At 34.7% G+C, this 24832-nt stretch overlaps 1 protein-coding gene across 1 annotated transcript in view; it reads right to left on the bottom strand.

The window, feature by feature from the left end:
- VPS13C (vacuolar protein sorting 13 homolog C) overlaps positions 1-24832 on the bottom strand; it is a 194867-nt gene that overhangs the window by 112000 nt on the left and 58035 nt on the right. The window contains 13 exon segments of the mRNA XM_017869045.1: positions 839-918; positions 1853-2006; positions 5127-5266; positions 5946-6024; positions 6689-6818; positions 9416-9533; positions 11237-11360; positions 13917-14053; positions 14701-14815; positions 16193-16385; positions 17234-17376; positions 22746-22840; positions 23436-23565. Coding sequence (XP_017724534.1) covers positions 839-918; positions 1853-2006; positions 5127-5266; positions 5946-6024; positions 6689-6818; positions 9416-9533; positions 11237-11360; positions 13917-14053; positions 14701-14815; positions 16193-16385; positions 17234-17376; positions 22746-22840; positions 23436-23565 — 1638 coding nt within the window.

Genomic DNA, 24832 nt, shown 5'->3' with positions numbered 1-24832 from the left:
AAAAAAAAAAAGAAAGCTTTTATTTAATGAGGTCTTCACACTGAGTCAAAAATCTATCTCCCATCATAACTAACCATTGGTCCTAGTTCTTTCTATCCTTTGGGAACACAAACAAATTCAAACTCAAAGATTTACCTCCTGTGAGAAGTTTTCTGGCCTTGCCAATTCCCTGTCTCTCTGTTCCAATAATGCTTTGTGCTTTTCTTTATTAGAGAATCAATCACATTTTACTCTAATCATTATTTACTTGTGTTATCTCCCTACTCATCTACAATTTTCTTGAGAACAGGCAATGTTTTTCATTTCTGTATCCCAAGCGCCTAACAGTACAGACATCCAATAACATATCCAGAGGTATTCAATAAATAGCTGTTGACCGATTAAACAAATCAACTAATCTTGAAGTCAGCTAAATACCATCAGTTCCTTCAGTGTTTCTCATATGAAATATTTTTGTGGCCCTTCCTATTCCTGGCATTTCTCTTCTGAACCCAATTTAATATGACTTTATCGTTTTTGATGCAAGATACTCAGCCAAATGTCACCTATATATGACCTATAATCAGTATAGGTATGTGGGTGTGCCCTAGAGGACAAATGGTACCTACTTCATCCCAGGCTTCCATCTCTGGCAACAAGAAGTTTAGTGACTTTGTATAATGGCCCTGTACTTAAGTGAAAGAAAAGAAGGTGTACAAATGAAAAAAGAAACAGATTTCCCTATAATTAGAAACTGTGATACACATCCAGAGCCATTAGTAACTTACTGTCACATTTTTCTGTCCAGAGATATCTTTTGGAGTACACAATAAATATATAATCATTCTATAGCCCTTACCTTAATATACTCCACTTTCAAAAGATCTAAGCCAGGTTTGTCAGAAGAGCTAATCAAGTGAAGGGGCTTCTTTTTTGATCCTAAAGAAAAAGGAAAAAAAAGGTGTTTTCAAATAAATTGCTCTTTTGTAATTTGAAACTTTTTTTAGATTTTTTTAAATTTGTTATTAAGCTCTAAAAAGAAAATCTTTGCATGTTGTCATAGTTATTAAATACAAAGGCATCACTGTTCAAGAAATTAACCATCCAAATTGTTACCTCTGACATCCAACCTTATTAAAAACATGGCACATTTATTTTCACCTGATTCAGGTGGACTGTCTAAAATTCTTGACAAATAATTTATTTACTACATTAAAGAAATTAAATAATTTCCTTTTGTTTAAACTGGAGAGATGACTTAAAAGAGGAAAGCTTTGTTTTTGTTTTTTTTTCCTTAAAAGAGAACTGTTAAACTCCTTTTTAACTTAAAAACAACAGGTAGTACCAGATGTCCTTTAGATCCTTCGGTAGATGTACCAAAGAACTGCCTCCAAAAGCTATGGAGGGAGAAGTAATTTGTCCACCATTTTATCCATCTTTTGTTATTTGCAGTTCTTTAACTCTTGCTTCTGAGAGATCTCAAAATTTTCCCTTGACTTCCAAGGGCATAACCTTCACTTAAGGAAAAAATAGCTTAGAAAATTTATTATTTATATTTTTTTCCCTCAAGACAATAATGTAAACTTTATCTTAACACAGGTCCTATAGAAATTACTAACACATAAAATATTTTTCTTCTAAATTGAGATTTGTTTTAGTTGCAACTATTAAAAAGTTACAAAACACAGGTATTTATACAGTCAGTGTTCTGTATCCAAGGATTCCAACCCATAGTATAAATATTATTACTTGTAAAGTGCTTAGAAGAGTGCTGCCATTATTTATTATAAATACAATATAAATGAAAGTGTTTCAGATACTCCAAAGTGCTATCTTTATTATAGGTTATTATTTCTATTTTTATGGCTATTACCTTCAATTTCATGGTAATCCAAGCTGATTTTCTTTAAATAAGATACCGCAGTTAAGTCAAATGTTCTCACTGTAGCCTCTGTTCCTAACTGAGTAACATTAAATACTAGAATTGTATCTTCTTCTTTCTGCTGTTTAGTAAATTCCAAAATCACCTAAAAGAATTAGAGCCAATGAAAAGTTGATAAGAAGTCTGAATCATACTTAAAATAATGAAAACAAAATCTTTCTCCATACACATCACCAAGAGAATAGTAATTTTGCTCATATGCTTCTGCCACCATAGCTATTTAACATAATTGGAAATTACCAACTTAAATTTGATTCTTGAGAATATAAGTACATTTATTAAAAAATCATGACAGAATTTAACTTCATTGTTTATTTTTTCTAATTTAGTAAAATAGGAATGTATCGTTTCTTCCTTAATATGATTTTCTTAAACCTGTATTTCAAAGCAAAATCTCATTTAGTTAATTTTTTAAAAGCATCCCCATTAAAGTAGGAAGTAAGACAAGATGTTCACTATCATAAGTTAACTCTGGAAATGATAGCCTGTATATTTAGCCAATAAAAAAAAAAACACTGTAATTTTTAAAAGACGGAAGTACTTTTGATACTCTAATCAAAAGGTGTAGATCTTTGTCTCCACCCTTTGAATATGGGCAGGTTTGTGAATGCTTAAATCAATAGAGTAGAAAGGAATTGATACTATAAGGACTTCTGGTGTCAAAAAAGACCATGAAACTCCCACCTGGGAACACTCATACTGGGGGAAGCCAGCCACCATGTAAAAGTTCAACTACTCAGACTACCATGGCTTTTACCATGCTGAGAGGCCCTAAGTAGGTGTTTCAGTCAACAGTTCCAGCTGAGCTCCCAGCCAACAGCCAGTATCAACTGCAAGCCTCATAAATGAGACACATGGACATCCAGTTTGAGGCTTCCGATGACAGAAGCCCCAGTCAACATCAGAATGCAACCAAATGAAACACTACACACAAAATTACCCAGTTGAACCCTTCCAAAATTCCTAACCCACAAACCTGTAAGCAAAATAAAACGGTTGTTTTAAGCTATTTAACTTGATAGGCGGCAATAATAACCAGAATAATATAAATACTGAAGAAAGGCAAAAAATAATATTATTAGCAGATGTTATAATTACATACTTAGATAACACTTTAAAAATACTTAAAGAAAAGGCCAAGTGCAGTGGCTCACGCCTGTAATCCCAGCACTTGGGGAGGCCAAGGCAAGCGGATGACCTGAGCCCAAGAGTTCAAGACCAGCCTGGGCAACATAGTGAAACCACATCTCCATAAAAAACACAAAACATTAGCTGGGTATGGTGGCATGTGCCTGTAATCCCAGCCTCTTGGGAGGCTGAGGTATTCTGTTATGGTAACAGAAAACAAATTAAGACATTCTTTATCACCATGAAGTTTATATTCTAGGGAAAGTTGGAGAAAATAAAGATTGCTATCTTGTCTCGGTTGGTCAGATCTTTCCAATAAGATGACAATTGAACAAATATCTGAAGTAAGTTTAAAAAAAAAAAAAAAAAAATCAAGCCATGCAGGAAAAGAGTGTTCCAGGCAAACGAAATAGCAAGCACAAAGAATGGGCTTTGGTATACAGAAGGAAAAACATAAGACAAGTGTAAGCTCCATGCGGCAAGAACTTTACTCACTGCTATTTTCCAGTATCTAAAATAATGTCCAGTAATAATGGCACATGATCAATACCTATTGAAGGGATAAATGGAATATGGCTGAAGCAGAGTGACCAAGGCAGGAAAGAACTGGCCAGTCATATGGGGTTTCACACATGTAAGGCCTTGTAGGCCATGGTAAGGACTTAGTCCTTTACTTTTGGTGAGATTTGAAGTCAGTGAAGGATATTGAGCAGAGTAGTAACATGATCTGACATTCCCTTTTATTTTTATTTTACTTTATTTTATTTTAGAGACAAAGTCTTTCCCTGTCACCCAGGCTGGAGTACAGTGGTGCAGTCTCAGCTCACTGCAACCTTTATCTCCCAGGTTCAAGCAATTCTCCCAAGTAGCTGGGATTACAAGTGCCCACCACCATGTCTGGCTAATTTTGTATTTTTAGTAGGGATGGGGTTTCACCATATTGCCCAGGCTGGTCTTAAACTCCTGACCTCAGATGATCCACCCACCTTGGCCTCCCAAAGTGCTGGGATTACAGGTGTGAGCCACCACGCCCGGCCTGACATTCACTTTTAAAGGATCACTCTGGCAAATGACAGAACAGAGTACCTGATGGAAGCAAAGACAGTTAAGAGGCTATTGCAAAATAATCCAGGCAAGACGATTACAGTGACTTGGACAGTACAGTAGCAGCACAAAGGAAGAGCAATCATATGAATGCATTTTGAAGTTAGGGTCATGGGATTTAATGATATTTTGGATGTAGTATGGAGAAAGAGAGAAGCTGTAGAAGGCTAATGGTAAAGAACATACCTTTCTCTAAACAAATACCAATAATACTTAGGTTTGTACACACAGCTAAAATGTAGTATTTCTGACATTATATTTTAGGACATGCTCTCACTTTGGTATATCAAACAGTCAATAAGGAACACCTCCATTTTCTATCCTTTTTGTTTTATTATCAAAGCAAGACAAACTTTTTATAGAAATCTGGACTACATGGAAAAGCAAGCAGGCATATATAAAAACCTGTAATCTCACCACCCAGAGATGAACACTGTCTGTCATTTATCAAAGAAAACATATAAATATAACTTCAAATGGAATAATAATATCCTTGGTATTATAATCCTTTTGTTTTCCCAAACAATAACATACTGTGAACATCTCTCCATGTTTCCTTTTACCACATGACTTTTAAAGGCTGTAAACGTATGTTAGAAACTTAGGTTGTTTACATTTTTCCAAATCATAAACATGATACTGAGCATTATTTAGCTAAAAGTGAAAAGTTTAAAAAATTAAAGTAGGCATGTCATAAAAATTTTCTGCAGAAAAGTAAGTCCTAATTAAAAGTCTAAGCACTTCCAGAATAAATTAGATATGCCACAGATAATTCTTACATCAATTTTTTAAAAAGCATTTCATTTTAAAATCTTTTGTGTGTAAAATAGAGTGTGTGTGTGAACGTGTGCATGTGCACATGTGTTGGACAGCAGGAAAGACAAGAGTACCACATTTTTGGGTCTAGCTTGAGGATAGCTTACAAGATAGTGACAACCAGAATATATCTATTTATAGACAAAAAAGCACACACTTCTTTAATTTCAAACTTGAGCAGAAGATTAATGAGCTCCTCATTTGGGACCTCTGCAGCTTTTTTAAGTTCTGATCCTTTCATACTTTTACCAGTCTGTGGTTCCCCATCTTCAGCATCAAAATACTCATCATCAGACTCTAAAGGAAAAAGACGTTTATTTGATCTGAGACAATGTACACTGAAAACTGCATGAAACACTCAAATCTATTCATTTATTAGATATAATCTTCATATTCAGCATCAGAATATCTGCCTTTTTTAAACTTCCACCAAGTGACTCAACCTGACATGTAATAATCATATTTAAAATCAAATAGCACTATGTTCTTTTCTTCAATGGTTCTGTTTTTCACTATAGTTCATTCACTCAATATTCAACAAAATATTTATTGGGTATTATCTACCATGTATCAGGCTGTGTCAGCTACTAAGGATACCAGAATGACCAGGATAGACATGGTCCTGTCCTGATGAAGCTTACATTCTAGTTCAAAATTAAAACAGATCAATTAGTTCAGAGCTAGAGAAAAGCTCATGCAGAGACTGGGGCCAAAAAAAAGTAGTTTATTTAGAATCTTAAGTAAGCATTGTCAACTACAAAAAAAAAAAAAAATCCCTTCATTTATCCAATGAAGACAGAAACTTGGGCTTAAAGAAGATAAGGGACTCAAAGTCACACTAATGTAGCAGAACTAGAACTAAAACCAGTAAACTACCACAGCAGTTTCAGATGGCCCTTATTTTCTAAAAATGTTATCTCTGTATAACAATGTATAGTCTTAATTTAATACAGAAAGAGTATTTTACTTTCCTTACCTGATTCCACAGCATCTAGCAACAGTGAAGTACCAAGTAGACCTTTTGTCCCACCGGAAATAACTGGAATTGAGGATACCTAGCAAAGAATACAAAAAGTTTTCTTAAAAAGGATGACTCAGCAGGATTAAATGTGATAAATGAAGGAAGACTAAAAAGTAATAAAGAGATATGGAAAGACACATACACACAATATAACACAATATACAAATCTTCCAACAAGATATATTGTGTAATCAACTAATAGTTGGCTACAATTTACAAATTATTAAGTCTACCGCCCATATTTACCAGGACAAAACTAAGTGTACCTCTAGTAAGTTAGTCTATTAGTACTGTATATCATTTACATTCTATTACAATATTAAAGTACATCTTTTTTATAGGTCTCTGACACATGGTATCACCATGAGCTGGCTTTATCAAATTTCATTTCAAAGTAGAAATCCAACATTTCTACTGTGTAAAGATCAATTCCAATTAAAGTGACCTACAACTTGTAAGTCTAACATATAAGGAAATTTTATACCAATTGTTTTATTTGCGAGATTCTAAAGATTTTTGTTTACTTTTTCCCCCTCAAGCTTTATTTAAAACACATTTTATAAATTTGAAAGACATTTTACTTTCATTTCTGTACTTTTGGTCCTTTCACTTATAAACCTTGCCCTGAAACTGACTTTTCATCACTGCTCTAAAACAACGGTAAAAATAGGTTTATATATTTTATTGTATCTATTTACCTGTTTCTCTGGAGACTGGGCTGATGATTTCTGTGGCAAAGGTATACTGTTCATCAAACATAGCACATCTTTCATCTTCTGGTCAGAAATTCTCACATGCATCAAAGGAAGTCCTCCGGACACTTTAAATCTAAGATACAATTCAGTGGTTTTAAGTCAGTATCTCTATATTACAAACGAGGGAAAGAATTGCATTAATGTAATTAGATTAAAACATGCCTAAACTTTTGACATGTTTTAATCTAATTACATTAATGCCTCATTTAGACAACACTGTCAGAAATTGAAAGTTCTATGTTAGCTAAGTTTCCAGATAATTTCAACATATCCCTCTTAAGTAGCCAAACCTTTTTAACTCAACTAATTTTTATGAAAATCTTTCCAAACACAATTCTCTACCTTTCAAAACCAAAACACTACTTCCCGGTATCAAAGATTTCTTATTATCAACATCAAAGAGTATCTACCTCATCACTCTCTATCCCATTGCCTTGCTTTATTTCTTTTTATATATAGCACTCGGCAGCACCTGACATCACATTTATATTTGTTTATGTCTCCTCTAATTAAAATGTCAGCTCCATGAGGACATCTGTTTTACTTGCTACTGAATCACCATTGTGATTTTATCAGTTGCTTACTTTTAGGGGCTTCTGTTCTGTTTCCCTATTCAATGTAATTGCCTCAGGTTTATTTGTCTTAATAGCCTTGTGGCAGCTATGTGCTGGTCATAAAGCTCTTCTTGGTTGTTGTTTATCTTTGGCTTCCTGACTAAGCTGTGAACAGCTCAAGCTGACATATGCCTAATTGCTAGATGTCACACTGGGATACAGTAAAGCACTATAGAGAAAGAAATATAAAGCACTAAATGCCTATACTGGAAAAAACTAAGGTCTCAAATCAGTGACCTCAGCTTCTACCTTAAGAAACCAGGACTGGAAAGAAAATGAAATCCTAAGTAAACAAAAGAAAGAAATAATAAACATCAGAGTGGAAATCAGGGGGAAAAAAAGAATCAAAAGAGAGAAGATAATGGAAACCAACAGCCGGGTCGCTCAGAAGATCAACAAAATTGATAAACCTCTGATCACAGTGATCAGCAGAAAAAGAGAAAAGGCACAAGTTACTAACATCAGGACTAAGAGAAATAACATCACTACAGATTCTTCGTGTATTAAATAGGTAAGAGGAAAGCAATATGAACAGTTTTATGCCATACATTCAACAACTAAGATGGACAAATTCCTTAAAACACACAAACAAAACACTTGGAACACACAGGTCATTCAAAAGAATAGATAATCTAGCCCTATATCTATGAAAAAAACATGAATTAGTAGTTAAATACCTCTCAAAATGAAAACTCCAGGGCCAGATGACTTTACTGGTGAATTCTACCTAACATTTTAGGAAGAAATAATACCATTTCTACACAGTATCTTCCAGAAAACTCAATGTATGAGGCCAACATTATCCTGATACCAAAACAAGAAAAGCACAGACCAATATCCCTCATTAACACAAATATAAAACTTGGTAATAAAATTTCGGCAAAACAGGTCTAAAAGTATTTTAAAAGAATAATACATATGGGTTGAGTATCCCTTACCAGAAATGGGACAAGAAGTGTTTCAGATTTTTGATTTTTCCAGATTTTGGAATATTTGCATTACATAATGAGATATCCTGCAGATAGGATCCAAGTCTAAACACGAAATTGATTTGTTTCATTCACACCTTGCACACACAGTCTGAAGGTAATTTTCTTTTAAAAATGTTAATAATTTTGTGCAAGAAATGAAGCTTGTGTTAAGAATTTATGTGCAGAATTTTCCATATGTGACATAACGTTGACTCTCAAAAAGTTTTAAATTTTGGAGCATTTCAAATTTTTGGTCTTTGGATTAGGGATGTTCACCATTACTAAGTGAGGTTAATCAGAAATGAAAAGTTGGTTTAACATCCACCTGATAAAGGGTATCAATGAACTACTGATACATACAACATGAATCAATCTCAAATTAATTATGCTGAATTAAACACGTCAAACAAAAAAGTTAAAAGTCTAAGATTCTATTTATGCAAAATCCTAGAAAATTCTAACAAATCTATAGTGTCAGAAAGCAGATGAATGTTGTCCAGGGACTGAGGGAAGAGAATTTAAGTAGGGAAGGAAAGAAAGGAATACAAAGGGGAACAAGGACACTTTTGGAGATGATGTATTCATTATCTTAACTGTGATGATGGTTTCGTGGCTATATAGCTAAGGCAATATTTATCAAATTGTAAACTTTAAATAGATGCAGCTTATTGAACATCAATTATATTTCAATAAATCTGTTTTTTGAGAGTATAAACATTTCATAACTATTTAAATTCAAAATTAATTTTCTATTTTTTCTCAGGATTATATGGTATTACATTATCAAAAGAGTCTCTAATGTTTTGAAGATTTTATTTTGTTGATATTAAGTGTTGGATTAGATTCATTCAAAAACATGAACCATCAACTTTTATAGACTGTAAAAGTCCAAATATTTCTGAAGTAAGAGTTGATGTATAATTCAAATATACATTTTCCTAAAATACACTTCTGCTACAAAAGGAATAATCATTATTTTTTTCTGTCTCCCACAGAAATTTATCTTTGCTTCCTTAAATTCTAGCAACTGATGCAGACATATTTCACCTGCTAATTTTCTAATATACAAGAAGCTCATACATTACCTGGCCATTCTTATGTCTTTTTCTACCATAGCTTTGGCCAACTCAACATGAATATCCATGGGTTGCAATATATGCATAGTTGATGGATGCTGAAATCGACACTTTTTCCAGTTTTCCTCTTTAAAAAATAATTTAAGATATTATGGTTTTACAAACAGCCATGGAACATGGATAAATATTATTTTAATGAATATTATTTTAAATTGTCAGACATTCTATGGAAAATCACTGTAAATTAATCCAGAGTCAATGATTACCAATTTTTACTTCTTTTAGCATATCAGTTAAATAACCTATGCTTTTTAAATACAGACTGACAGGATCAAAGACTGTGATATAAAATAATTATATTTGGAGAATGTTCACATAACATCTTGCATTTCAAAGTAAACAGGAAAAACAAAGCCCAGGATCTATTACCTTAATTCCAGAATTAATGACCAAGGTTGATAATTACAGTGAAAAGAGGAGGAAAAACAAGAAAAAAGAAAAAAAGAGGTTTACGGGGTTCCTAAGTACAATATTTACGCCCAGCTTAGTACACAATTCCAAAGCAAAGATGAGTTTTAGCGAACAAAATTTCATGACCAAAAAAGTATAATAATCACTTTTCTTCAAATAAGAAGGTCCCAAAAACAGATTTTCCAATAACTAATAGAGAACTATGCAGATCTTTATTGATGGTAATGACTGAAAATCTTTTATCACTTATAATTCAATTTTTTTTTTTTTTTTTTCAGACAGAGTCTCACTCTGTCACCCAGGCTGGAATGCAGTGGCATGATCTGGGCTCACTGCAAGCTCTGCCTCCCAGGTTCATGCCATTCTCCTGCCTCAGCCTCCCGAATAGCTGGGACTACAGGCACCCGCCACCACGCTGGGATTTCACCGTGTTAGCCAGGATGGTCTCAATCTCCTGACTTCGTGATCTGCCTGCCTTGGCCTCCCAAAGTGCTGGGATTACAGGCGTGAGCCACCGCGTCCGGCCATAATTCAATTATTCTTAAGTACATACAAAAGAAAAGGCAGTTTTAATGGTCTATGTAAATACTCCACTTCAAGGAATTAACAGGCTCTTAACACATGAAAAGTAAGTAGAGCATTATGTATTTACATTTTAATAAGTCTCAACACTCCTACTAGTGTATAAACTCTGCACATAGAGACTATAACTGTCCTTTCCTCTAATGACCTACCACAAAGTGATACTATGATCAAGAATAATTAATAAATATGTATTGTTTCTAGAAACTAAATAAGTCTAAAAAAAATATTTACTTAAGCGTAGAAAACACCAAAGCTTTTGGAAAATAATTAAGTTAATTATCTTTAAGATATTAAGACTGTATCTACTACTTTGTAGATACATATTTCTCAGATATCTACAAAAGTAGAAAGCATAATACTAGTAATACTATTGAAATAAAGACTAGGCCAATATAGTCAAGAGTTAATAATGAAGGCAGCAAGGAAAATCATATTGAGTCATCCCAAAAGCAGTAAGACAGAAAAATATGAATCAATTGCAACTTCCATTTTGTGTTCTAAGCAGCTTTATAGTCACATTACAAAAATATAGGCTATGAATAGGCTTAGATAGAAATGGAGCTAGGTATCCTAAGATGACTACCCAAATTTCCATTTCTATTTATAAATGTTGAGGTAATTTACACTGATAGTGTCCTACATGGTTTAAGTGGCCAAAAGAATATGTGTGCAAAATGGTTGTCAGGGTTGATATACAGGCACAGATACATACACGTATGTTACACAAACTACCCAACATAATCCCAAGATCCTAAAAGTTGAATAATGGTTTACCTGCTCTTGCAAAGAGTAATTGTACATTTTTTATTTCAACATCAAACTTGTCATAAGCCTTATCCATTATTTCTTCCAGAGATGAATTAGTAGTCTTCTGTAAGCCTTGATCTTTACTGTTGAGCTAAAATGAAAGACAAATCTCAATTTTTTTTTTCCAAAACAGAAAAGCACATACATCAACATACTTTAGCTAGGTTTCAATCTTGCATTTAGTCAGTTAAAACCTAACAAAATGAAAATATTGCCCTTAATGAATAAACATTTTAATTTTCAGATAATTATTTGTAAACAATTAAGAATATTTCAGCATACATCTCTATTAAAGTTGAGAAATAGGTGTTCAGCACATTTTCATGTTCGAGCTATGTGCTGCAAATAACTTGTCTAGATGTACAACTCCTCCTCTTCCTGGATTTCAGGAAATTACTGCCGTTTATAGTCCAGCTCCCCTGACCCCCACCCTACACTCTTCACCATTGAATAGCAGCGTTTTGTTCCTTCTCTGCACTATACTACAGGAATAATTAGACCACTATAATTCAGCCCCAAATTGTACTGCCTTTTCTTCCTTCCTGGTAGAAGCAAGGATCAATTGAGGAGTATACAAGGGATCTTCAAAAAGTCGATGGAAAATGCCCATTATGAAAAAACTATGCATGAATTTCAAAACTGTTTTGTACCAAAAGAAACTTGAACTAACTTTTTATAACATGACTGAACAGGATCTAGTTTGAGTCACTAAGAAGATTAAGACATCAGCTTGAAAAGGACCCCCCCATCATACCAACATGAATTCCGCTAAAATTGAAGCAAAAAACAAATGTATGCTGAAGCTTGGGTGAAAGAATGGTGAAATCAGTAACGCTTTATGAAAAATGTATGGGAACAGTGCCCCAAAGAAATCAGCAGTTTACAAATAGATAACTAATTTTAAGAAGGGTCAAGACAATTTTGAAGATGAAGCCCACAGTGGCAGAACATGCATATCAATTTGTGAGGAAAAACTTAATCTTGTTCATTCCCTAATTGAAGAGGACTGATGATTAACAGCAGAAACAACAGTCAGCACCACAGACATTTCAACTGGTTCAGCTTACACAATTCTGACTGAAAAATTAAAGTTGAGACAACTTTTTAATCAACAGAAGCCAAAACCACTGCGCTCAAATCAGCCGCAGACAAGGGTAGAGCTTCTGATGGAAATTTTAAAAACAAGTGTGGGATCAAGATTCCAGAAGCATTTCTTCAAAGAATTATAATAAGAAATGAAACATGGTTTGGGCATGGGGACTCACGTCTGTAACCCAGCACTTTGGGAGGCCGAGGTGGGCGGATCACTTGAGGTCAGGAGTTCAAGACCAGCCTGGCCAACATGGTGAAACCCCGTCTCTACTAAAAATACACAAATTGGCCAGGTGTGGTAGCGTATGCCTGTAATCCCAGCTACTTGCAAGGCTGAGGCAAGAGCAACACCTGAACCCAGGAAATGAAGGTTGCAGTGAGCCAAGATTGCACTACTGCACTCCAGCCTGGGCGACAGTGCAAGACTCTGTCTCAAAAAAAACAAAGAGATGAAACATGGCTTTACCAGTATGATCTTAAGGACAAATCACAATTAAAGCAATGGTTATCATGATGTGAAAGTGGTCCAGTCAAAGCAAAAGTAGAGTAGTCAAGAGCAAAGGTGATGGCAACACTTTTTGGGGATGCTCCAGGCATTTTGCTTGTTGACTTTCTGGAGGGCCAAAGAACGATAGCATCTGCTTATTATGACAGCGTTTTGAGAAAGTCAACCAAAGTTTTAGCAGAAAAACACCCAGGAAAACTTCACCAGAGTCCTTCTTCACCACGACAATGCTCCTTCTGCTCATTCCTCTCATCAAATGAGGGCAGTTTTTGTAAGATTTTCTATGAGAAATCATTAGGTGCCCAGCTTACAGTCCTAATTTGGCTCCTTCTAACTTTTTTTGGTTTCCTTATCTTAAAACAAAAAATCTATAAACAGCACCTATTTTCCTCAATTACTAATGTAGAAAAGACTACAATGACATGATTAAATGCCCAGGACCTTCAATCCTTGAGGGACAGACTAAACGGCTGGTATCATCACTTACAAAAGTGTCTTGAACTTGATGGATCTTATGTTGAGAAACAAAGTTTATGTTTTTTATTTTATCTTTTAATTTCATTTTCCACAAACTTTTCAAAGTCCCCTCATATATTTGAAATTGTCACTTTTACTGGAGGCTTGGATTTCTACGAGATTCAAAATCCAAAATCCAAAAGTTATCTTGCTCTACTTAGTTACCGACAGTGGTTTAATAAACACATATTCTATGGTACAATTTCCTCTTGTCAAAATATATAGGCAACGAATAACACTGTACAATTAAGCCCTGCTATGAAAACAGAAATGCTTCTTTCTAATTAGGAAAAGACAGAGGTAATCCAGTCCTTACTGTCAAATCACCTACCATTACAGAAAATTTGGAGGTTTTTTGTTTTAATAGTCATAAAACATATATAAAATACTCCAAGCTAGGCTTGAAAAACAGGTAAAAAAAATAAGTCTACATTTAGTTTAGTGAACTCTGAAGAAAAAAACAGCAAACTATTGGAGAGTTAGCTAGCAAACAGGTTAAAGATGGGCAGACAAAAAAAATGCATATATACCTACCTGAAATGTACCAAAATCTAAAATCAGAAGATCTGACTTTTCATGGTGGAAACCTGTCTGTGGAATTACTAGATAAGAAGGCTTCAGATTTATCCTTAAATCAAGGACTTTTCGAGTTTCAATAATATGTGTAAGTCCTAAAGAAGGTAAGAAATAATGACATTAAATGGTCAAGTTGAAATATGTAATCATATTATTAACAACTAGAATAAGAATTTTACTTGAAAAGTATTACAAAGGAGTATTAGCTTTTCTCACAAATCAGATTCTCAATTCAGCATGTAAGGTGAAAATTGTATATAGCCAATAGGAAACAATTTATTGTAGCACAGTATAGTAAACCCAACATAGCTAGTATTTTACGTAGGATAGAAGAATTTATTATTTCCTTGGTTAAGGAACTGGATAAAATAGTTGGCTTGAGTTTAGAGGCCATGTTATACAGAAGCAAGTATCTTTCAAACTATATTCACACACAGTGTGATGAACAGTTTCTTAAGAACTGAGATGGAGGGTTGTTTTCCACCTCAAGCTCATTCTGAAGCACGACTTCTTGACTGTAATGGCAGGAAGAATCGTCTGTACCCCATATTATGCTCTTTCTCACCCAGTCTAACAGGTATATTTGACTTTGAGTAAGCCATGTCCACTCTATACTGTAATACAGTCTGAGTTTAAAATAAAGAAAAAAAGCAACATAATATTTGGAACACAATGTTTACATTAAAGTAGACAAAACTTTTAAAGCTTAGCTGATGCTTATGTAGACACTCAAATTCTTTACCTGTAGCTGTTCTCTCCTTAATTTCTTCCAGCTTCATCAATGTTGCTGATGTTATTTGCTCAAGATCCAAACCCTTATTTGATTGAAAGAATTCAACCACTGCATTGATAGTTTTCTATAACAAAAATTTTTTAATATAACCAAGTTACACATAGTTCTTTCCATGTTGTAAACTTTAAAGTCTCACCTCAATTCTAAACAGCTGTAGTTTTGAACTGTGGAACTCCAAAGATATTCTGTCCAACTACATCTCCCCTTGGAGTAAAAGAGAACCTGGAGAAAGGAAGAGCCTAAGCAAGCTTACTGGAGAGGCAACAAATGTGCATATATCATTAAGGTGTAAAGTATGTTCTATAGTGTCATATGGATGTAGCAGCAGACATTACTTCTAGTTTTAGCCTCCAATCAGTCAGAAGGTGAAACTCTACTTCTCTATACTGTAATTAGATTCCCTTGCACTCTGAAATTTAGAAAAGAGGAAGAAAGCCATTTAGCTCTTACCTACATGCCAAATTTAAACTTTTAAAAAATCAGAGATTTTCCAAGATGAAAACAGTTCTGGAGACTGGTTGTTTAACAATGTGAATGTACTTAACACTACTGAACTGCAAACTTAAAAACAGTTAAGATGTTAAATTGAGTTATGTGTATTTTACCACAATTAAAATTTTTTAATTATAAAATATAATGAGTTCTGCAGTCTTTATATACTGCCTCCCCTCCGCCGACCCACACACACATACACACACACACTGTGAATTTAGCTTTCAATTGTAAAGTAAAATTACATCACGGATCTCAACAAGGTGGGGTGAAACTACAAGTGATGCAATGAGTAGTGAACCATATCCATATTGCTGACTAACTTGAGATGGTGGGTAAGACAGCCTGAAAAAGGTAAAGCCATAGATACAGAACCTGAGCCAGCATTTCCAATAACATCTAAACACCAATGCTTTTATCCATGTTAACAATATTTAAAATTCTTTTAATCACTCCTAAAGCTCTTTGAGTTTGTTCCAAACATCGAAAGAAAAGAGAAAATACACAAAAAAGAACTGGAGTAGGAAGTCAACATGTAACAATTTGGGAGTACTTGGCAAATAAACAAGAATTTTTTAAAGTATATTAGATTTTTTAAATTTAATATAAGCATAGATAAATAAACCTTGCAGTAGGGAAAAATGTATTGCATATGAAAAAATCAAAATTAGCTCCTGAACATGTACTGCTTTTGAAACAAGAAAAACCTATTAGGAAACTTACCTATTAAGTAAATAAATGTTAAATATGAAAGAGGAGAAATAAGAAAATGTCTGGCATCCATATGCTCACCATAAAGGAAAAATTCTTCTTTTACAAATTTATTCACTTTAAATTAGAAAATTCAATATAAAATTGTCCACTCAAATAGGATGCTTACATTTTATTTTTGAATATGTCAGAAGTATAAGATGGTTTAAACAAAGAGTTACTTTCTCCTTGCACTTACAGCATCATAGATGACCTCCACAGGCTGAGACTGAACAATCAGAGTCTGGTCAGCAGGACTATCCTCTGGATTGGTTTCAAATTTAATTTTAAGCAAGGATGATGTAGTGTCACCAATTGAAGCCACAAGTGATGGTACAATATCCTGCTGTCTCAAACCTGTTATATACCAGTGTTCTAATTTTGCTTCTACCCTATAATCCAATGAAGAACAAGGAAAGATACAGATAAGGTCTTTTGTAATCTAATGGGCTAAAATACAAATTTCCCTTTAAACACTTCTTTGAGAACCAGGACCATCCATGCACATTATCCAAAGCTGAAGCTCAGCCTTCTTATCCAGGCATTCAATTGCTCACACACAATCTGGTTTGCTGCTCTTGTTGTTTTAATTAACTCCTTTCATCTACATGAAAAACTCACTTTAGCCAACTTTAGAATACTGTAAAAGTTCTAATCACTGTTGTATGAATAAAAGATCACATGACATTGATGAACTCCTCTCCCTACTTCTATGCCACCCTTAATACCCTCTTACTCCATTCCAGTTTCTCCTAGTCATTTCCATTCGGCTAACCTAGACCTTCTCCTAGCTCAGTTATTCTCTTCCACAACTAAGCTTGTGTAGCATTAACTATGAGGCATTTAATTTTACAACACCTTCTCACCCTAGAGCCGTCTAATGTCATATAGTTCTCGAATTATTAACTTCTTGCATACCTTTTATCAGCTATAGCATACATTTCTTGAAAACAAAAACTTATTGTACTTGTCCATAGCTTTCACAGTATTGAGCCTATAAATTAAATACTATCCAATAAATATGCACAAATGAAAGGAGGGAGGGCAGAACAAATGATGAAATACCCATACAGCGCCATAACAAAACAAAAGCAAATATAAAAAGACTATCTTCACATATACATGCAAGAGAAATTAAAGAAGAGCTGGCATTAATCATTTTTAATCCTGAATAACACACCACATTTTTTGCCTAAAACTATAACTAAAATAAAATTGAAATAAATTTTTAAAAACTTACTTAAGTGCTTGTGCTCCTGGTCGCTGAAATACTTGAGTGCCCAGCCCAATTATCTGAATTTTTAGTATTTCTGGAATATTCTTGTTTTCTCTTATCGTAACAGAGGTGCTTACTAACTTCAGGGTCATTATATGGGCAACATACTATACAGAAAGAATAAAATTAAAATTGTTAAAGTTTAAATAATTATTACTTTATTTAATAATTTCTTCTTTAAATTTGTTGAATTATAAAGCAACCTAACAAATAGAGCATGGTAGGTTCTGGCATCCATATGCTCATCATAAAGGAAAAATTCTTCTTTTACAAATGTATGCACTATAAATTAGAAAATTCAATATAAAATTGTCCACTCAAATAGGATGCTTACAAAAGATCTAGAAATTCATTTCTCTGAAGTTGTATTTTATTTTTGAGACACAGTCTTGCTCTGTTGCCCAGGCTGGAGTACAGTGGCACAATCACAGCTCACTGCAACCTCCACTTCCCGGGTTCAAGTGATTCTCCTGACTCAGCCTCCCAAGTAGCTGGGATCGCAGGTGCCCATCACCATGCCAAGCTAAGTTTTGTGTTTTTAGTAGAGACGGGGTTTCACCATGTTGGCCAGGCTGGTCTCGAACTCCTGACCTCAGGTGATCTGCCCACCCCAGCCTCCCAGAGTGCTAGGAATACAGGCAAGAGCCACCGTACCCAGCCTTCTCTTAGTTTTATAGGTTATAACAATGAAACAATTACAAAACATTTTGTGGCATATTCAATTCAGCAGCTTTTTCTGAAACAAACTAAGTATTTCAGAATAATCCTGTGGCTGAAGGAAAAACATCTGCTTGACTGCTGTGCAGAGTCAGTAAGACACTGAGAAAATAAATTGTGACCCCAAAATTACTGAGTCAAGATTGAAGGTAAAACAGAGAACCAGGGAGATGATCCTGGAATCTGGGGACCTGCTTCTCCTAGAGGTATTCGGAAATTTCAGAGGGGACAGCCTAGGGGCTGTGAAGCTAGGCTAGCAGGGTCAAAATTGGAAACCAGGTCCCATCAAAAGGTAAAAGCACTGATAAAACACATTATTTTGCCTGGGACCCTAAAGGGTTATATTGTAAGAGTAAAGGTGAACTGGAAGCAGGCAAACTCCCATGATCTGGCAGCACAGCATCAAATCATGTCAATACCTACAGTAACAATGATTGGTGCACGTACACACATACACACACACTCACACACACACACACACACACAGGCTCACTAGATTCATGACTAGTTGGAACAAAAACCAGCAGAAACAACAGAAAATAGATTCACAGGAGCTCTAGACATCAAGAGTCTAATTTTAGACTTACTCAGACTACTAGATTTATTAGGGTCAAAAACATAAAAGATAAAACAGCATGTTAGCCAAGAACTTGGAAGCTATAAAAAAAGAACCAAATAGAAATTCAAGAACTGAAATAGACAAAAACCAATTGAGAATTCAATAAATGAGTTTAACAGTAATATACAAAGAGCTGAAGAGAGAATTAAGAGGAAACTAGCCAAAGAATAAACAGATAAAGAACTTGGAAATACCTCAGAGAAAATAAAGACACACATGATATTATGAAAAGAGCCTACTATGTACATTAGAAGTCCCAAAGGATGAAGCATAAAAGAATGATGGGAAATAAAACTGAGAAGTGAGGATTTTTTTCCAATATTGATAAAACCTCAAGATGTCCAAACAGGAAGAAGTCCAAACAGTATAAACAAAAATGAATACATACCTAGTCACATCACAGTAAAATTACTGAAAATCTAAGGTAAAAAGATTTTCTTAAAATAGAAAATGAGAGAGATGGGTGGAAATTACCTTCAAAGTGATACAGTAAGACTAACAGCTGAATACACAAAAGAAAATGCAGGCCTAACAACAATGAAATTATATCTTCAAAACTCAGAAAATCATTAACAACCTAGAATTCTATACACAGAAGTATCCTTCAAGAAAAAAGGAAAAATAGACATTTTCAGAAAACAAAAAATTAAAAAACTTGTCACCAGCAGAACTGCATTTAACAAAATAATATAATTGGCATTGTTCAAGTAGAAGGAAAATTACTAACAGATGGTCAGAGACACAAAAAGGAATTATATGACTGGAATATTCAATATTGCTAAAATTACAACTGTCCCCATAATAATTTACAGATTCGATGTAATCTCTAACAAAAGCAGCATGTACTTTTGAAAACACTGATGATTCTAAAAGGTACATATAAGTGGAAAAGGCCTAAAATAGCCAAAACACTCTTAAAAAAAAAAAAAAAAAAAAAAGAGGCCAGGCATGGTGGCTCACGCCTGTAATCCCAGCACTTTGGTAGGCTGAGGCGGGCAGATCACAAGGTCAGGAGTTCGAGACCACCCTGGCTAACACAGTGAAACCTCATCTCTACTAAAAATACAAAAAATGAGCCGGGCGTGGTGGCAGGCACCTGTAGTCCCAGCTACATGGGAGGCTGAGACAGGAGAATGGCATGAACGCAGGAAGCGGAGCTTACAGTGAGCTGAGATTGCACCACTGCACTCCAGCCTGGGTGACAGAGTGAGACTCCGTCTCAAAAAAAAAGAAAAACAAGTCAGAGGTCTTACTTTAAGACTTATAAAACTATAATAATAAGTACATTAGTCCATTCTCATGCTGCTAGTAAAGATATACCTGAGACTGGATAATTTATCAAAGAAAGAGGTTTAATGGACTCACAGTTCCACATGGCTGGGGAGGCCTCACAATCATGGCAGAAGGCAAGGGAAGAGCAAAGACAATGTCTTACATAGCAGGCAAGAGAGCTTGTGCAGGGGAACTCCCATGTATAAAACCATCAGATCTCACAAGACTTACTCAATACCACGAAAACAGTATGGGAGATACGGTCCCAATCATTCAATTTTCTCCACTTGGCCCCACCCTTGGCATGTGGGGATTATTACAATTCAAGGTGAGAGTTCGGTGGGGACACAGCCAAACCATAGCATCAAGATTGGGGCCATAAGTGTAAAAATAGACAAATAGTTCAATGAGAGTCTAAAACTATATCCACATATATAAAGTCACTTTTTTTTTTTTTTTTTTTTTTTTTTTGAGGCGGAGTCTCGCTCTGTCGCCCGGGCTGGAGTGCAGTGGCCAGATCTCAGCTCACTGCAAGCTCCGCCTCCCGAGTTTACGCCATTCTCCTGCCTCAGCCTCCCAAGTAGCTGGGACTACAGGCGCCCGCCACTTCGCCCGGCTAGTTTTGTATTTTAGTAGAGACGGGGTTTCACCATGTTAGCCAGGATGGTCTCGATCTCCTGACCTCGTGATCCGCCCGTCTCGGCCTCCCAAAGTGCTGGGATTACAGGCTTGAGCCACCGCGCCCGGCCTAAAGTCACTTTATTTTCAACCAAAGGGACAACTCAATTCAATAAGAAAAAAAATGAAGTCTGTTTAAAATACTGCTCAAACAACTGGACAAACATAGGGAAAAAATAAACCTCAACCCACATGCCACTCCAAATACAAAAATTATTTTAAGATGAATACTAAAGATAAAACCCAAAACCCCATAAAGTTTCTAGGAAGAAAACATAGGAAAGTATCTTTGTGACTTTGAGGTAGGCAAAGGTTTCTTGAATAGATCTAATGTTAGCAGTAACCATAAAAAAAAAGACTTCATCAGTAGAAAATTAAAATTGTTTCTCATAAATAACTACCATTAGGAAAATCAAGAGGCAAGCCACAAATTGAAATATTTATACATGCACCTATAGCAAAATGTACATATCTATATCTATACACAAACACAAGTCTTGTATGCAAAAATATAAATAACTTCCACAAACAACAATAAAAGACAAACAACTCAATTTAAAATGACCAAAAATCACACATGAACAAACAGAGACGGCCAATAAGACATGAAAAGACAGTCAACATCTGTATTAGTCTGTTTTCACACTGCTATAAAGAACTGCCCTAGACTGGGTAATTTATAAAGGAAAGAGGTTTAATTGACTATCTTTCAGCATGGCTGGGAGGCCTCAGCAAACAAAATCATGGCAGAAGGCCATGGGGAAGCAAGGTACCTTCTTCACAAGGTGGCAGGAAGGAATAGTGTTGAATGAAGGGGGAAGAGGCCCTTATAAAACCATCAGATCTCATGAGAATTAACTCACTATCACAACAGTGTGGTGGAAACCACCCCCATTACTCAATTATTACCACCTGGTCTCTCCCTTGATGGTGGAGAGGGGTGGATTATGGGGATTACAATTCAAGATGAGATCTGGGTGAGGACACAAAAGCCTAACCATAACAACATCATTAGTCATTAGGAAAATGCAAATTAAAACTATAGTCGAGGAACATATCAAATCTGCTAAAATGGCTAAAATTAAAAAGCCTGACAATATCAAATGTGGCAAGAATATGTAGCATATGGAAGTAGCGGTAGGAATATAAAATATTACAACTTTCAGAGAAGTGTTTGCCAGTTTTTAGGAAAGTTATACATATTTATCCTATGACCCAGCAACTCTACTCCCAGATATTTAACTCAAGAGAAATAAAAACGTATCTCCACCAAAGACTTGTACAAGTATATTCATAGCAGTGTTATCTGCAATAGCCAAAACCAGAAACCACAAACATATATATCTACAGGAAATAGATAAGAAATTACGGTATATTCATACAATGAAAACAAAATAACAGTGTTGGTAGTAAAAAACAAAAAGAAATAAAAGATACGATTACCATAAAAATCAAGATAACGGTTACCTTTGGAGAAGCAATGATGGGGGACATATGGGCTTCTAAGGTGACAGCAATATTCTAAATCTTGACCTTCATAATAATTAAACACTGTTCCCTTTTAGTCAATCAAATAGGCAAGATATTTTGGTTTTGCTTTCTCTTTTATATATGTTATGCTTCACAATTTTAAAAAAATTTCTTAGGATAAAATTTTTTTAAGATTCTATTTAGCTCTATAATAAGTACTTTTGTCAGGTTATTCTTACGTTCACTAAAACTACTTAAATCTAAAGTTGAAGGCTGGGCGCAGTGGCTCACACCTGTAATCCCAGCACTTTGGGAGGCTGAGGATGGCAGATCATCCGAGGTCAGGAATTCGAGACCAGCCTGGTCAACATGGCAAAACCCCGTGTCTACTAAAAATACAAAGATTAGCCAGGCGGGGTGGTGGGTGCCTGTAATCCCAGCTACTCAGGAGGCTGAGGCAGGAGAATCGCTTGAACCCAGGAGGCAGAGCCAAGATCACACCACTGCGTTCCAGCCTGGGCGACAGAGCGAGACGCCATCTCAAAAAAATAAAAATAAAATAAAGTTGGAGAGAGAACCTGACTGAAAGCATTTAACCATTATGTAGCAGAGTGGAATTGAAAACATTTTTATTACTTAAAAAAAATCAGTAACTCTAACCCAATTGAATCTAATATAGTATAATGAGACAAAATTCCTTTAAACCACTTAAATAATTACCTGCTTAGGTAAAGTTAGGTTGTGAGTACTCTCACTATAACCAATGGCAGTGAAGAGTTTATCTTTTTCCTCTGGAGTCATAAGGTCATCAATAGCTATGAAAAAACAACATTTTAAGAAATTAATTGCTTCCATTTTACAGATATAACTAAAAAGACTAACCAAACTAACAAGTATCCTGAAATCAACAGACACAAATGCTAAAGCAAAATTAGCCAGGTAATATCCGCTAATATACTACAACTTTGACAAAACATATTCTATTTGTTTGCTAAGGTCAAGAAAAGGCAAAGAGACACCATTAAGGAAATTCAGTTCTAATGTAAGGATTTCAGAATTCCCTAAGTATTTTAAAACTTAAGTGAAACTTGTAATTAAATATCTGTGTAAAAGGTAACAAAAAATGCTAAATGTTGAGACCTCTAAATTTAAACATTTTATATCTGACATAAATATTATTCCACAAACAAAAAATCAAAGTTTTTAGTCTAAGTTTTATTTTAGATAAACATAGGAATATACCAGCCTGATGTGTCTGCTTATATATTTGCTATACCAAGCTAATTTATTTCAAATGTATTTCAAAATAAAATTCAACAGGAAGATATAATTTACATAGTGTTTTTTTGTTTTTTGTTTTTTTATTTTTCACTTAACACTGTACAATAACTTATTTGACTTGGAACTTACTTTCAGGAATCAATGATTCTTCATCCTTTTTCTTAGACTCTTTCTTACCCCAAAACCCACTAAACCAGCCTCCACGTTTCTCGCCTGTGTCAGCAGACTTTTTCCTTAATTTTTGCCCAGACCGAATCACCTAAAAAATAAAAATTAAAAAATTTACTTGAAGAATGTTGCCCTCTTCATTTTCAGGTATAGCCTGGAAAAANCGTGAATATGCTATACCAAGCTAATTTATTTCAAATGTATTTCAAAATAAAATTCAACAGGAAGATATAATTTACATAGTGTTTTTTTGTTTTTTGTTTTTTTATTTTCACTTAACACTGTACAATAACTTATTTGACTTGGAACTTACTTTCAGGAATCAATGATTCTTCATCCTTTTCTTAGACTCTTTCTTACCCCAAAACCCACTAAACCAGCCTCCACGTTTCTCGCCTGTGTCAGCAGACTTTTCCTTAATTTTGCCCAGACCGAATCACCTAAAAAATAAAATTAAAAAATTTACTTGAAGAATGTTGCCCTCTTCATTTTCAGGTATAGCCTGGAAAAAAACAATGGTTCATTTTTTCTTTAACGCTACGTAAGATTGAACCAGTCAAGATCTTAAATGATGCTCACAACATAATTTAGTTAAATGTAGTCCCCCTGTTAGTTTATTAATACTTCTCACACCAACTGATAGCATTTTGACGAGGCTGCATGTTATGAGCTATATAGTTAAGGTTCCAACTAGAATATTTCTAAGCAACGTTACTTCCAAATTTTTAAGTTAAGGAGCCACTAGAACTGCATGTTTATAAAATGAAAAGTTCCTTGAAAGGGAACACACCCAAAAAAGTATTAATTTGAAACAATTATATTTCAGAATTCATATATATTGCTGGCTTGCTAAGACAATGGCAGAAGGAGGGATATAAATTAAAATAGTCCTTGAATCTCATTTCACTCTCTTTTTTCAACAAATCCTGACTAGATTTTCTATCGATCCTTCTCTTTCCCACTTTTCAGAGAAATATAGATGAATAACCAAAGGCAGAAAACAGGGAGAAAGAAAATAAAGGGGATAAGTAATTTAGATTCTATGTTTTCATTCCCTGAATAAATTTCAATAACTTTTCCACTTAAAGTATTTTAAAATGGTAGTGAATGGATAACATATTGTAAGCCTCTGTGTGTAATAAAAAGTGGAATAATACAAAAGAGAAGATGAAAGTAAAGAGTTGAATTCTATAGTAAAGAGAATAGGTTTGATTGGTGAATGTATAGACTAAGGATGGGCAAAATGTTAAACTTTTGTCACAAGCTATGAATGAGTGTGTACATTTTCAAGCCCTGTTTGAAACTGCAAGATGAAAATGAATGACAAATCAGCTACTGTGGATACCACAGCTCAGTGG

This window comes from Rhinopithecus bieti, unplaced genomic scaffold (genome assembly GCF_001698545.2).
Source record: "Rhinopithecus bieti isolate Rb0 unplaced genomic scaffold, ASM169854v2 scaffold_4908, whole genome shotgun sequence".
Classification (NCBI taxonomy): Eukaryota; Metazoa; Chordata; class Mammalia; order Primates; family Cercopithecidae; genus Rhinopithecus; species Rhinopithecus bieti.
This window is presented reverse-complemented; position numbering and strand designations above follow the sequence as displayed.